The 13,488-nt window shown below is 35.8% G+C and overlaps 1 protein-coding gene across 5 annotated transcripts in view; it reads right to left on the reverse strand.

The window, feature by feature from the left end:
* chd2 (chromodomain helicase DNA binding protein 2) overlaps positions 1–13,488 on the reverse strand; it is a 31,198-nt gene that overhangs the window by 16,208 nt on the left and 1,502 nt on the right. For 3 of the 5 annotated variants that reach the window (XM_020480728.2, XM_020480729.2, XM_020480726.2), the window contains exons 2-10: positions 13,163–13,226; positions 12,939–12,998; positions 11,550–11,610; positions 6,907–8,661; positions 6,471–6,582; positions 2,244–2,469; positions 1,599–1,685; positions 1,354–1,415; positions 533–664 (exon numbers count right to left, since the gene is read on the reverse strand). In XM_020480728.2, the coding sequence (XP_020336317.1) occupies positions 533–664; positions 1,354–1,415; positions 1,599–1,685; positions 2,244–2,469; positions 6,471–6,532 (569 nt within the window). In that variant the 5' untranslated portion in view covers positions 6,533–6,582; positions 6,907–8,661; positions 11,550–11,610; positions 12,939–12,998; positions 13,163–13,226. Of the gene's footprint in view, positions 1–532; positions 665–1,353; positions 1,416–1,598; positions 1,686–2,243; positions 2,470–6,470; positions 6,583–6,906; positions 8,662–11,549; positions 12,999–13,162; positions 13,227–13,488 lie in introns of all 5 variants that reach the window. The other 2 variants (XM_031822767.1, XM_031822768.1) reach the window with 2 other exon arrangements.

Here is a 13,488-nt window from a genome sequence, read left to right on the forward strand (position 1 = left end):
TTCTAAAAACCTGTTTTTGCTTTGTCATTATTGGGTATTGTGTGTAGATTGCGGAGAAATGTTATTTATTTAATCAATTTTAGAAGCAGTAGCATAACAAAATGTGTAAAAAGTCAAGGGGTCTGAATACTTTCCAAAGGCACTGTAGCTGATAATGTTAGCAAGCCTTCATCAGAACATCATTTTGGTTGACTTTAGGATTTAACAGTTCTTTTTTTGGTCATCCTTCTGAGTCTAAATGCAAATATTCACTGCAATATAACAATATAGAATAGAATAATGCATATCATAGTTGATACAACATATTAAATGCACAGTAATAAATAATACACAGAAGAACATTTTGAACAATTATCAGATTGGAATTGACCGATTTTATATTTTGTATGTAACTGAAGGCTAAAAAGAAACCCGGTCATACAGCACTTTCAAAGCCAAAAAAGCACTACAACAGCCAGTTTCTGATCACACACAATGGACATGAAAGTGGACAGATTAGCTGTCTGAAGGCCAGGCTTCACTACACCCTTACCTTCTAGCAGGAAGTCGTCTGGATCTAACTTTTTTCTCTTCCTGCTCACTGTCTGCACTGCTGGCAGCCTCCTCATCATCATCATCCTCATCATCATCATCATCATCCGATTCATCACTTTTCCAGGTATTTCTTACAACACAGAAATACCACAAGTTCACCCTTTGGGTTTATTAATGCTCTACACCGGGCTTAGGGTGCTCTGGTTAGCAGGATTCGATCAGATCAGATAACTAAACATAAAGTAAAGTTCTGAAGACCACCTCAGTCTTGCTGTCTGAATCTCCTAATGAGCCACTTTAGACAAGCACAAACATCCACATATGCATGAAAATGGCAAGGACAGTATCCAGAAAATTATTGGAAAAAATAATGACAAATACAAACGCCACTGAATTGAAAGCTCAAACAAAATATATGTCTTGCACTTACATCCAGACTGTCATGGGATACTATGGCTATATGTTCATGATATCAAGCAAGAATGTGATCTAAGGTTATGGAAGAGTCTAATTGGATAGCAGAAAGTGCATTTTGGAAGTAAAAAAAACAACATGGATTGCCAGTAATGTTAACATGTGCTACAGATAACGAACGTCATCTATGGCATTGGTCGGTTTAACTAACCCATTTACAATTGATTTGACAAGTAGACCTAAGTCATGATTCAAATGACTTATTCTACACATAGCCCAACATTGAGCAGAATTTGGCACAACATAATAAATTCATCCCACGACATGATAGATTTAAGTGGATAAGAATCAAAGGGAGAAGAAAATAAAACTGAAAATTACAAATCTAATAATCTCAATACTCACTCTTTCTTCTTCTGTCGTGGTGCTTTTCTTTTAGGACTTTCACCTTCGGAGTCACTGCTACCCTGCAAGTGTGTTGAAATTGATTACATCTCAATGAGAGATTAGGCTTTGCCATAAGGGGTTGCAGCTAAATTGACTGAGACACCAATAAATCCACATGACATACACTAGAAGTTTTTTGGAAGTTTTCTTTAAAGAATATCCATTCAGCAGTATTTCAGTAGGTTTCATGTTGCACTTCTTACCCCAGCTCCAATATTGAGACGAGCAGGTTCTTGTCTACTGCGATTTGATCGCCTGACCCCATAGACATCTGGATGCTCTTCCCACATCTGGAATCAAATACCAAATTGGATCATTGCATCCTTGCCATTTTCTGTCTCCAACCCAATTGAGACAGGACTCCATTTCTAAATATGCAGTGTCCATGCATAAAAGCTGTTGTGTAACTGATGGCACGATATATCCCAGAGCCGACTTGGTGAAAAATCTGTTGATGTGCCCTTGTGGGCACTTAACCCTAATTGCTTCTGAATCTGAACGGAATATGAAGACGCTCTATATAAGTGTCTGCTAAATGACTAAAATGTAAATACAGTACATGTCTTCTTCTGGCCTGGTATAGAAAATCTGATTTACAATCTAGAAACCATCAGGCAAATAATCATCAGGTAAATAATGGTATAACCAAATATGGGGAAAGTAGGATACCAAGTCTGTGGTATAACTATATGCATTCAACTGAAATGGTGCTTAAATATATATATATTTGCATAGACCACAAACTTGGCATTGGACTTCAATTTATTTCCAACGCTGCAACAGCCTTTCAGCCCTACATATTATAACTCAAGCAAACTAGTTTGCAGTACAGGCCTTGCTTTGTTTACCTTCTTCACATCTGACAGATTGTCTTTCTTTTTAACTGGTTGTCTGTCCTTGACCTCTGCCAAGGCCTGCTGGGATTCACTCTCAGACCCGGACTGGCTCCCAGATTCAGAAGAGCTGTTGGACTCTCCTGAGTGGTGCAATCTTCTCCTCTCCCTGCCCTGCTCACTCTCCGACTGACTCCCAGACTCCAACCCAGAGTGGTTCGATTCTTCTGAGGCCGAATTGCTATAGCATCAAAAATGTGGAATTTAAGTCTAAAATATTACCAGATTTACTTAATATCATCCTTTTATAGTGCTGTACTTTCATTTAGTAAGCTATGCAAAGATTTCCCTTTTCAATAACAAGCCCATTTCATGAACAGTTTCTCCAATCTCCCACCTACTGTTGTCAAGCACTGATTTGGCTCAACAAATGAAGATCACTTTTACTATTCAAAATTGTATACACTTTATTATTCAAAATAGTACACAAGGGCCAAAGGAAATTTGACTTCCGCTTTGTAGTAACACCTCTGAAAGACACACATACAGGTTGAAGGTTGGGGCAGGGGGCTGCCACACTGGGCACCCATGGAGCGGTTGTTGTGGGGTGTTGAGCACCTTGCTCAAGGGCATAACAGCAGCCAATGTCATCTAGGACGTGTGTAGAAAGTTAAGAGGCTTATTTCACAAAGTACAAAAAGTTGGAGAATGTGTAACATGTTTTCTAAGTGAATGGAGTTCATGTAGTACTGAAAAGACTACACGCAAAATGCTAACACCTTTAGGTGGAAACGAAACATCATTACATCACCATAGTGTGCTCAGATTAACTTTGTCATAACAAGACCACTCTCCATGCCAATCCAATCCTGTTAAAACAGATCTTTAAAAATACTTCCATAACCCCATGTAGGAGAAATTGCTGAAAACCACACAAGTGCTTCTCAATCTGGGATGTGTTTTATGTCCATACTATTATTGTCATGTTGAAAAATCTTTTCACAGTATTTAAAAGTTGCCCACACTAAAAATATCTTTGCATTCATTCAATTCCTAACATAGCCTACAAACTTTCACAAATAACCATTATTGTTTTAAAACAATAGAGGGCGCCAAATAAGTCCTATGGTTGCCAGTGCCACATCAGTACATACATAGGGCCAACAGTGACTCCACCAAACATGAAGCTCCTACTGAGATTCTATCCAACAACCAATTATAACATCTAGACCTGAAGTAATTTCACCTCAAGAGCACATCATATCATTTTGTTAATGCAAACATTAGGCTACATTTAACTAATGTATTATACAATGACAGAACCATGCCCTGATACATTTTTAACAATCTAACCAAAAAATACCGTGAAAATGTTACATGCAACTAAAAAAAGATTAGAAGAAATGTCAACATTATTCAATTTAAATGGAATGTCTTTATTTAATGAAACCAGAACACATTAATCACTAACATTTATTTATTAAAACTGTAATTCTCACATAATAAACCCATCAAATTACAAGAATGTAAACCTGTCTGTCTATGCCCCATACTAACAGAATGTGCAGTACCTTGAACAGACTATAGGGGGTACCCATATCCAGCATTATTTCATTTTCAAAATAGATCATATCCACAGTCAGCCTACCTTAAAATGGTTCAAACATGGAGAAGGCTGCTACAATAGAACAAAAACAATCCTTTCATTTGTAGCCATGCTTTATTACCTATGTGTAGTCACTTATGACAGTATTTATGCATAACTAGAGCTATTCTATTAGTACATAATATTTCATTTGAAAATATACATCTAACTATAGAAATTCTAACTGATTAAATGTTTATATAACCATTCAGATAAGAAAGATTTATTATTGGGATATCAAAAGCGAATGAATTGTGATAAAGTTATTGTAATTTATTGACCAGTCAGTCACCAAGTGACAAACGCTCAAACCCCAATGAGCAAGTGACTCCCTTCATTGAATGTGAAGTTAGACATAGGCGGGACAAAAAACTGAAGTAAATGATTACAGGCTGGTGGGTTGCTAGGTGAGGAATGAGCCAATCACAGCTCCAAAAAAAAGCCTATGACCTTTGAAACACTTCCTGTTCCCCTTTCCTGTAGTTCTGTGCACACTTAATACAGAAAGTACAAAACAAGAGCCATTTTGTGAATTAAAAGTGGACTCCACTTCATGCCCTGTATTTCAAAATAATATTTATTGAAGGGATCTGCTCTCCCAGTGTCTTGTGCTTACATGTGCTTGAAAAGTAGTCCTCTATCAGGACGAGAGCAGTCAAAAGTGTGGTAGAGGATTAGTATTTTGAGGGACAGACTTCGGATAAAATGTGCATGGTTATTAAAATGGCTGCCAACAGGATAGAAAATTCACTACACAGCCTTTAATTGTTTGACAACGTCTTCATGTCATGTATGTGACCCATTATCAATTGAATTAAGGGCTATGGGCAGTTAAGCTGAAACATTTGCATGGATTGACAATCTAAAACCAATGCAATACTTCTCTCTTGAAGAGAAACCCAAACAGGCCTGTACCGTAGTTGTAGTAGTCATGTAGGCCTATGGTAAGAAATGTAAGCCATGTAATAATAGGTGACAACATGTTGGCCCCATCAGGCTTTAATTACGATATCCAGTCACCAATTATACATAGGCCGACATAAGACAGTTAATTCCATGACTGAATTCTAAAACTATCAGAGATGTAAGAGGTGTAAAGCAATGTGCACTTACCATCTCCGATAGAATGAAATGATTTCACTATGATGGATAAGCAGATATTATGTTCCACTCAAGATTACCATGATTTTGCAAGCAAGAATGGTTATTTGACACAAGTATGCCTCAAAATAACCTGTGCACATGCATAACTTTTTATTTATTATAATAAATTACATTGTTTTGTGTTCCAACGCAAACAGATAATACATTTCAATCATTTGAATCCCAACTTTGTATTATTTTACAAATAAAAGTATAATCTAATAGCTCAAGTTGTTGAGACCATGAAAACATCTGCAATACATGACATTTACCATCCTAACACTTAGCTAGTAGCCTATTCCTTGGTATCAGAATATAAGCCCCTCTTGGTCACAAATACAGGCACAGCTGAATAAAGGGCTACTGTGCACTCAATTGAATCAGCTGTCCTATCAAATCCAAAAATGCACCAAATACACCAAATCTGTGCAAACTGTAGTATGTCAATGGTTAGTCTGATTTGTGTACCAGTGAAGAGCACTTCAGAAAGAGCTACATCAATGCCAATAACCCCTCAAATTGTTCTCTGAATGACATCAGAATGCATACTTTTTCAGTATATGCACACCTTACCTATTAACTATTTCAAAGGGCTATCCATAAAACATGTCAAAGTGAAATACATTTACAAGAGGACTGACTATCAGTGAAGCCGTTTTCAAATAGGCCTACAATAATAGAGGCTCCCTTTCTCATGGACAGAAGCCTGTATGTAACAAATGAAGGAGTAACTGAAGACAAAATATCCAGGAGGTAAATAGATCTACAACAGCCTAAATAGAAACTAAAATCTAGTGAACATTCAGTCGTGATTGACTGTATGGCCTACTATACATTTAACAGTTCTCATTCAAATACTACACACTTTATAATTTAGGCTACCCACATTTAAGCTTACTAAAACCAATGTTGTCAACTGTTTCAAATGATGACAAATGAGTCTTTAAACTTACCTACATAGTTGCCAATGCAGAAAATAAGTTGAATAGAGCCTACTGGATATTTATTTAAATACTTCCCTTCAGCCACACATGCTGTTAACATTAACATGAGTAAATTAGAGTTCTAAAACGTTTGAAAAAAGAATACGCCTTGCATGTTCAAATGGTGCAATGCAGTGTCGACTAATATGACAAGGTCATATCACATAGTAATGATGGAACAACAAACATTGAAATCATGCATTTGTTCTTGGGAAAAAAGCCAATTAAACTTATTCTAGGTTGTATACATGTGGGTAAAGACGAAATAACATGGGCCTGAAAGTTCAGTCTTTAGTGTAACAAAATGCTAGCAAAATTAGGGTGTGGCTATTAAACAAGACCAAGGTCATTGGTTTGAAACTGGTACAAATCGTTAAAACTATGTAGTAAACGTGTCCACAGGCGATCAACCATGCTTGTCAAGGTAAACAATGAAAACAGATGTCTAAAAAGTTAAATAGATGATCGTACCTTGATGCATTGCTTTGAGTCGAACCTTCATCTTCTTGCTTTTTATTCTTATTCTTCATCATAGTTTTATCTTGAAAACGTTCGATTTGATGGTCTTATGTGCTGGTATTTGCTGTCAAAAGTTAGAAGAGTGATGAACTATCATAAAAGTCCCATAAGATAGTTTCTCAGAGGACAGTAAAATCCTTGACGTTACGAAATAAGACAACGTTGTGTCAGGCGTTTAAATTGGACATATATTAATATATAAATTATCGATGGATAAATGACAACTGATGACATCCTGTAATTAAAAAGCCAAGTGTTGAGAATAACAATTAGATCCACCGACCGAGCCACATGCACTAATTCTAACTGCGTCATCAGACAAAGGACGACCAAAATGTGATAAATAAAATTTAAATCGATTGTAGGCATTATAAAAATGTAAACATACCTATTCCATGTACAGTAAGGTATAATGAAGTATTAGATTCACATCCGCAAAGTAGGCTATAGACTATATAATACTCATTATCCCAAAAAAAGGTATATAAAAAAAAAAGGTTGATTGAAAATAAACATTAGGGGAAAAGACATTAATAGGATATTGAAGCGTCAACACAAGTGATCGTGAGACGAAAGGCTAGAGCTCCTCACAGAGCACACGAAAAATGGAGGCGCGCCATGGCTGCCAGACCTAGGCAGAGAAGACAACGACTCGAGCATACACTCAGTAAAACCGATATACACGACGAAAAACTAATAAAAGCAGTAAACCTAATCTACTGTTCACTATAGTACTAGTTTTTATTTTAAATAAAAAAAATATTCATAGAGCGGCATATTCCAGCTTGATTTCATGAAAAAGAAAAAGGGCTGACGAAAGCCCAATGAATTGTTCCCCTTCCCAAGGCTCATCCGCCATCTAGAGCTCCTTCCTAGCTCTGAAAGCTTTGCCTTTGATTGACGTTATTTCCATTTACCCCACACTCAGGTGATGTCCCAAAGTCCCACCCCCTTTATTTTGTATAAAAACGGCAAACCTATATTACATTTTTATTTCATGAAAAGTTGCATCACTTCAAGAGGATAGCCTTTGCCAAAGTCATATCCATATATATTTATCAATAAGGGTAATATTTGTACAAAAATAATTAAACACTAAGACCCATCACTTCCTGCTCAGACAGGAAGTATGACTTCAGGAGCCATTTTAGAGGCTGAGCCTTGGCCACCATTTCAGTTTTTGCCAAAAGCTGTTTCAACTGTGTATTATGTAGAGATATGTAGAAATGCAGAGTATTACTGTATGGATTAGCCAGCCCCTTCATTCACCATGGAATGCGTTGATCACTAGAAGCCATACCCTTTCATTTGACTTACTTAAAAAATAAATGTTTGCGCCAATTACGAGTCGGATTGTGAATACAGAAGAGTCCTACAAAAGTGTAGGAAGTAATAAACTGGTCAATTAAATTAACCCGGGATATAGTTTTAAAAAGTTCCTACATTGTTAAGTATTGCTCGTAATGGAGACAAGTAGCGTAAACACTTGAGCAAAAAAACTTTAACGTAATAGGTGTAAAAGTTCACAAAATAAAAAGTTGTGTAAAGTATTACTTGCGTTTACCCTCCAATTCCCCAGATCTTATTTAAAGTTAGTAGGCCTAATTTAGCTAGCACTATTAAATGTCAATTTAGATTGTACAAGGCAAACGTATCATACCTTCCAGTAAACAGGAGTAAATCGGAAGCCCAAGAAAATACCAGAAACTGGATTACATTTGAGTAAAATTGATTCAGTTGGAGAATTTTCACATTTAGCGAAAAGACAAATAGTCCTGTAACATTCTTGGGTAGCATATTGATCAATGAAAGAAAGTCAGAATAGTGAAAATTGCAATGTTTTATTTAACATAAATAACATCCTATTAGGAAATCACAGAAGTAGAAAAAGTAGTGTAACTGAACTCAGTAAAGGAAACCATTACAATATTCAAACAATTGAGTCCAAAGAATTGCCAGCACATCCAAAGCACAAGAATCCATGTCAAAGTTTGATGTAATTCCAATTGATGCATCTTATCCAGTAAAATAAAATCCTGAAAAATCCAGTCAGCTTTTCAAAAATCCAATTAGCTCCCAAATCAACGCCGCCATCTTGATGACAAAGCAGCTGTCTCCACTTCAATGTCCAGTAGAATGGGGTCTTTAATGGAATTAAGAAAAAGAAAATGAGTCGAAAACCCCAATTACATTTAATTAAGACCTCACTTTTGTCCTATCCCATCAATTGGAATTTGCCTGCGAAAAGAGCTTCAACAAACACCAAAGATTCCGATTCCAATAGCTCAATAGCTAGCTGAAAGTCGAATTGGTAATGAAACCCAACGTTAAAATGTCTGTATCATAGCAGTATGCAGTGACAAATATCACAATTCAAATAAATCCCCCAAAATCCAGAATGATAATATAAAAGAGCATTAAGGGCTGAATGCTTACTAACCATACACATGAGTAATATGCACAGATTGGACAAAATGTGAATATAATTTGAAGATTCAGCCCTATTCACCCCAAATGACCTTGTGCCCATGATTTTCAAATATGAACGTTAGACAATTATGTTAATATTTTTGGGGGATGCAATACTAAAAGTAATGCAAGTCAGCTGTTCAAATTTCCACAAAATCAATAATTTAAAACCTTTAGAAATCTATGATTCTCACGAGTGTTTTAACGATAAATCTAAAGTCAAATATTATTATGCTTCGTTCACCTGAAGTAGGAAACTCAAAACTACCAGAACGGGGAAACATTAGGAGTACATAGACTATTTCATACTTGGGCGCTCGTTATGATTGGTTTTGGATGTCAGAAACTCGTAATTACGTAAATTCTGGGAGCTTTCTGGGGGTATCCCAGTCCCAAATTTCCGATGATTCCGAGAGCACATGAACACAGCATTATGCAATTTAATAGCAAGCATTCAACAAATTTTACAGCTGAATAATTTGAAAACAACAAAGAGAAAACAGGGCATACATGTGAAAGCTAAGCAAATGGAATGTTACAAAATGTCTGTTAATCATTACAGATCAGTATAATTTATAATCTTAGCATGGATAATGTAAAGTCGTTATTTATATCTGACAAAACAAAATTGTTCATACAACCCATGGCTTGTGATCTACTTTTGGGATTACACTATGTTCATTAGAATAGATAGACAATAAATTGGTGACATTAATTTGATTTATTATTATTTTACTGTCAAGCTAGGCTAAACTACTTCAACTGCCCACTAGGGGGTTCACAGGATTCAAATTGAGCACACGCTGGCATGAGTTAATCTCATAATCCACTTTTGGCCAACTGATATTGATGAACTATTAGTTGTAGCTAAACTACTGCTCCTTTATTTGTAACGAAACATAAAACTCCAACAATAGTAATCATGCATGGAGTTAAACTGCGCAAAATATGCTAAATGTGCTTCCTCTGCATGCACCCGGCCTCAAACTTCCACACATGACCAGCAGAGATTCACCAAGGAAGAGAGGAAATCACAAAAATGAGAGAAATAATTTTAATAAGAACGAGAATAATAAAAAGAGTCCTTAAAATCTATTTACGCATTCACTTAAGTCAAGAAAAAAATAGAGGCAGGTTCCGACTGAAGATGTCAGTTCATGACCAACAAGTGAAAACAAAGTGAAGATTTTTGGAGGATCTTGCCAAGAAAACTGAATTATTACAAGAAACCATCTCATATTCAAAGTACAAGGAAATATCCACTGGGCCTTTAGTTTGAAGTTCTAATTTAGTGGACATGCAAAGAAATCATTAGTAGAGGTGGGTTGGGTCTAATTAATACAGGATTATTTCGCATCTCACCTTTTTACTGAAGAAAAAAAGACAGCATGGCCTAACTGTGATCGTTTGACTTTAAGAAAAGTGAAATTCCTCCCGAATAAAGCAGAAAATACTGAATCATAATGGTAGTAGTAGGTAGGTGACTATTATCCCAGCTAGGAAATAGGTAGAATAGCATAATGCAGTAGTCTATGTATTATGTCAGAATACACTGACCAAGTGAAAAAAGGAGCTTCAATCTATTACATTTCAAAATAAAGCTGATAACAAAAAAACTAAAAAGAGGGGGAAAAACACTGGGGGATAAATTTGGGCAGTTGTGAATAATTGGGCCACAGGCAAGAGAAGAATCACGGAATATTTGAAAGTTGGAAGAAAACTCCTGATGCTTAAAGAAGCTATCAACAATGAATGGCAACTTCTAGCTTCTAGGGGAAGCATGAGCATATTTGAAGTAAAGATTTAAAGGGCGAGTCCTTTACGCATCATACGCTAGCTAGCGTACCTGAAGACTTCGTCATTGCGCTTACGCTAGTTAGCATTGGCTGGCGAAACTAGCTCCAAACTTCCTTCATATTTCACACAGACATAAAAATGGTATCCACAAATTCATTGGACGCGGGGGTAAGTAGAAAAACAGAATCTCGCAGTATCCCTTTAAATCATTGTGATAAAATACGATGCCCTTGTAACAGGGCTTCATATACCAAATTAAGAGATTAGTAACTAAACTGAATTAGCTTAATTTGAAGTGTCTGTTCAATGGCATGTAACAATGTGTGATATAATTATAGCTTTCACCATGCAGCAAAAAACAACAAAGGGGTAAACTTTCACTGGAATATCCATATTTTAATAACACTACAAGAAGAGGTAGAAATGTCATGGTGGTAGATCTGTTGATCTCAATTGGTTAAAATCAGTTTTCCAAATTATACCACATCACTGGGAATCCTACTCCCGTTACCAATAAATAGCCCAGCTCTGGATTGTTATGCATGTTAAAGGTCAAGTGCTATGTTTAAGGCCCTGTGTTTTGGGCAAACATGACATGCCTGGATTTGAACTTTTATGTAAAAGCTATGTTACTTCAATGTTATTAAACATAACTTAATGTTTTTCTAAGAAATTGATTTAGTACAGAGTATTAACATGACATTTACAGCAGACATTTGAAGAAACATTCCATTTGTTACAGCACACAACACAGACTAGACTTACATAGCTGTCTTCTTACTTCATGGGGAGGGAATGGAACAGGCAGTCAGTCCATGTCTTGATTCTGTAAGGGATAAGATGAGAAATTAGGTGACCATCAAATACACCAGACCACAAGTTGTTTCATGAATACTCACTCATACTGGCCAAATATTACAAAATGTGGTCTCTCGGAAGAGTTCCTCATCTAGGCTTTTACTTGAATACCGTTTTTGCAAACCAAAATTCAAGTTCCCAAAAATGTGATCTCTAAAGTGATCAGGTTTCCTAGTGCTATGCGTAATGCTCAGTTCAAGTAGTGCAGAAATCTTCTTTTTTTTTTTTTTTTTTTTAATAAACATGGGTTCCTGACTTTAGATTTTTTTTTATGACCCCCCCCAAGAGGACATTACATAATTCTGCAACCCTAGTCTACGAGTTGTGACATTGTATTACAGACCTTTCACCTTTTCAACCAAACAAATCATTTACAGATTTTCATCAAACATGTGTGTGTATTATCAATTATGATAACCATGCTTCATATTAACAGAATACAACATGGCATCTTCTTGATTAGTAATATTGCCAACTTGACCAATTTAGCAAGCTAGCTAGCTAGCTAACTAACTTATTAACAACTTTAGTTAGCTTATTACTATTACTTACTATATTAACTCATCTCATTCAACCAGAAACATTCTAACTGATAAAGAACCTGAACAGACTTAAGCCATATAGCAACTTGAACACAAGGATAATACTACTTTTAGGATAATGATCATACATTTAAGACCTAGGCAAGATTGAGTTGAGCCAAATTAATAGGCATATTATTAAAAGCACTTTAATTTCCGATGTCCTTTACTTGTCCGAGATCATTTCTTTACTTACCCATTGGCTAGCTAGCCATTTTTTTCGTACTAATGTACGAATGTCAGTTAGTTCTCCCAAAGAGGATAAATAGCATTTTTTACAAGCACTTAACAGAGACCTTAGCAGAGAATCAAATTCTAAAAATAAGTCAAACGACAAAATGTGAACGTAACATCACCTGCGAAGATTTGAAGCAGCATCATGGTAGCAATAAGAGCTAACTTCAATAGTGAATAATATTGCCCTCTTGTGGTCTTAACAATCATAACACTGCTCACAAGTGTGTTCAGCGATTTTTTTAAACGTATTTATTCATTTTAAGAAATTTCCCTATTTACTCTTCTTTTCAGGTATTAAATGGGCACAGACTAAATAAATGCCAAGTACACAATGCAAATGTTACAATGTAGTGTTAGGATACACTATAACACACACCCATATAATATTTTACATGGAAGAGATGTTATTCAAAATGTGTTGTTTTCAGGTTCTATCTTCTTCCCCGTCTTTAATTAAAAGCGAACACTTTATACTTACAAGCCTTGATCACTCCGATCCCCCTAGTCATCGATTTGGTGGTCCACCCGGATAACAAACCTTCAAAAGTACAAATACAAAAGTGAAAACAGGCAAACAGCACAACCTATTGGTCAGTCTAATATAGCAGTCAGGAGAAACGTACTTGCTAAATTAAACATACGCACTATTAATAATTAATAATCATAAAATGCCATCACAAGCTCAGTTTTTCACAAACCTACCATTTTTCAAGTATCAAAACTTCGGTATTCTTCTTTACCCCCATTTTTCAAACTTCAATGGTTCCTGAAAAAAAGAAATATACATGTTAGATTATGGTGATTATGTCACAAAATCTGGCAGAATGCCATACATTGTCTGATACAAGAGATTCTATACATCTGTACAGAATTTCATATTCGAAATGTTACTACAAATACTAGAAGCAACCATATACTCGATCAACTAATATCTACCCATAATTAATTTATGATCTAAATTAAGTTGCAGAAGGCAACTTATAACCATTTACACTTTGAATACATGCATGTCCAAAAATACTATACTT

The sequence above is a fragment of the Oncorhynchus kisutch genome, linkage group LG4 (genome assembly GCF_002021735.2).
Source record: "Oncorhynchus kisutch isolate 150728-3 linkage group LG4, Okis_V2, whole genome shotgun sequence".
NCBI lineage: Eukaryota > Metazoa > Chordata > Actinopteri > Salmoniformes > Salmonidae > Oncorhynchus > Oncorhynchus kisutch.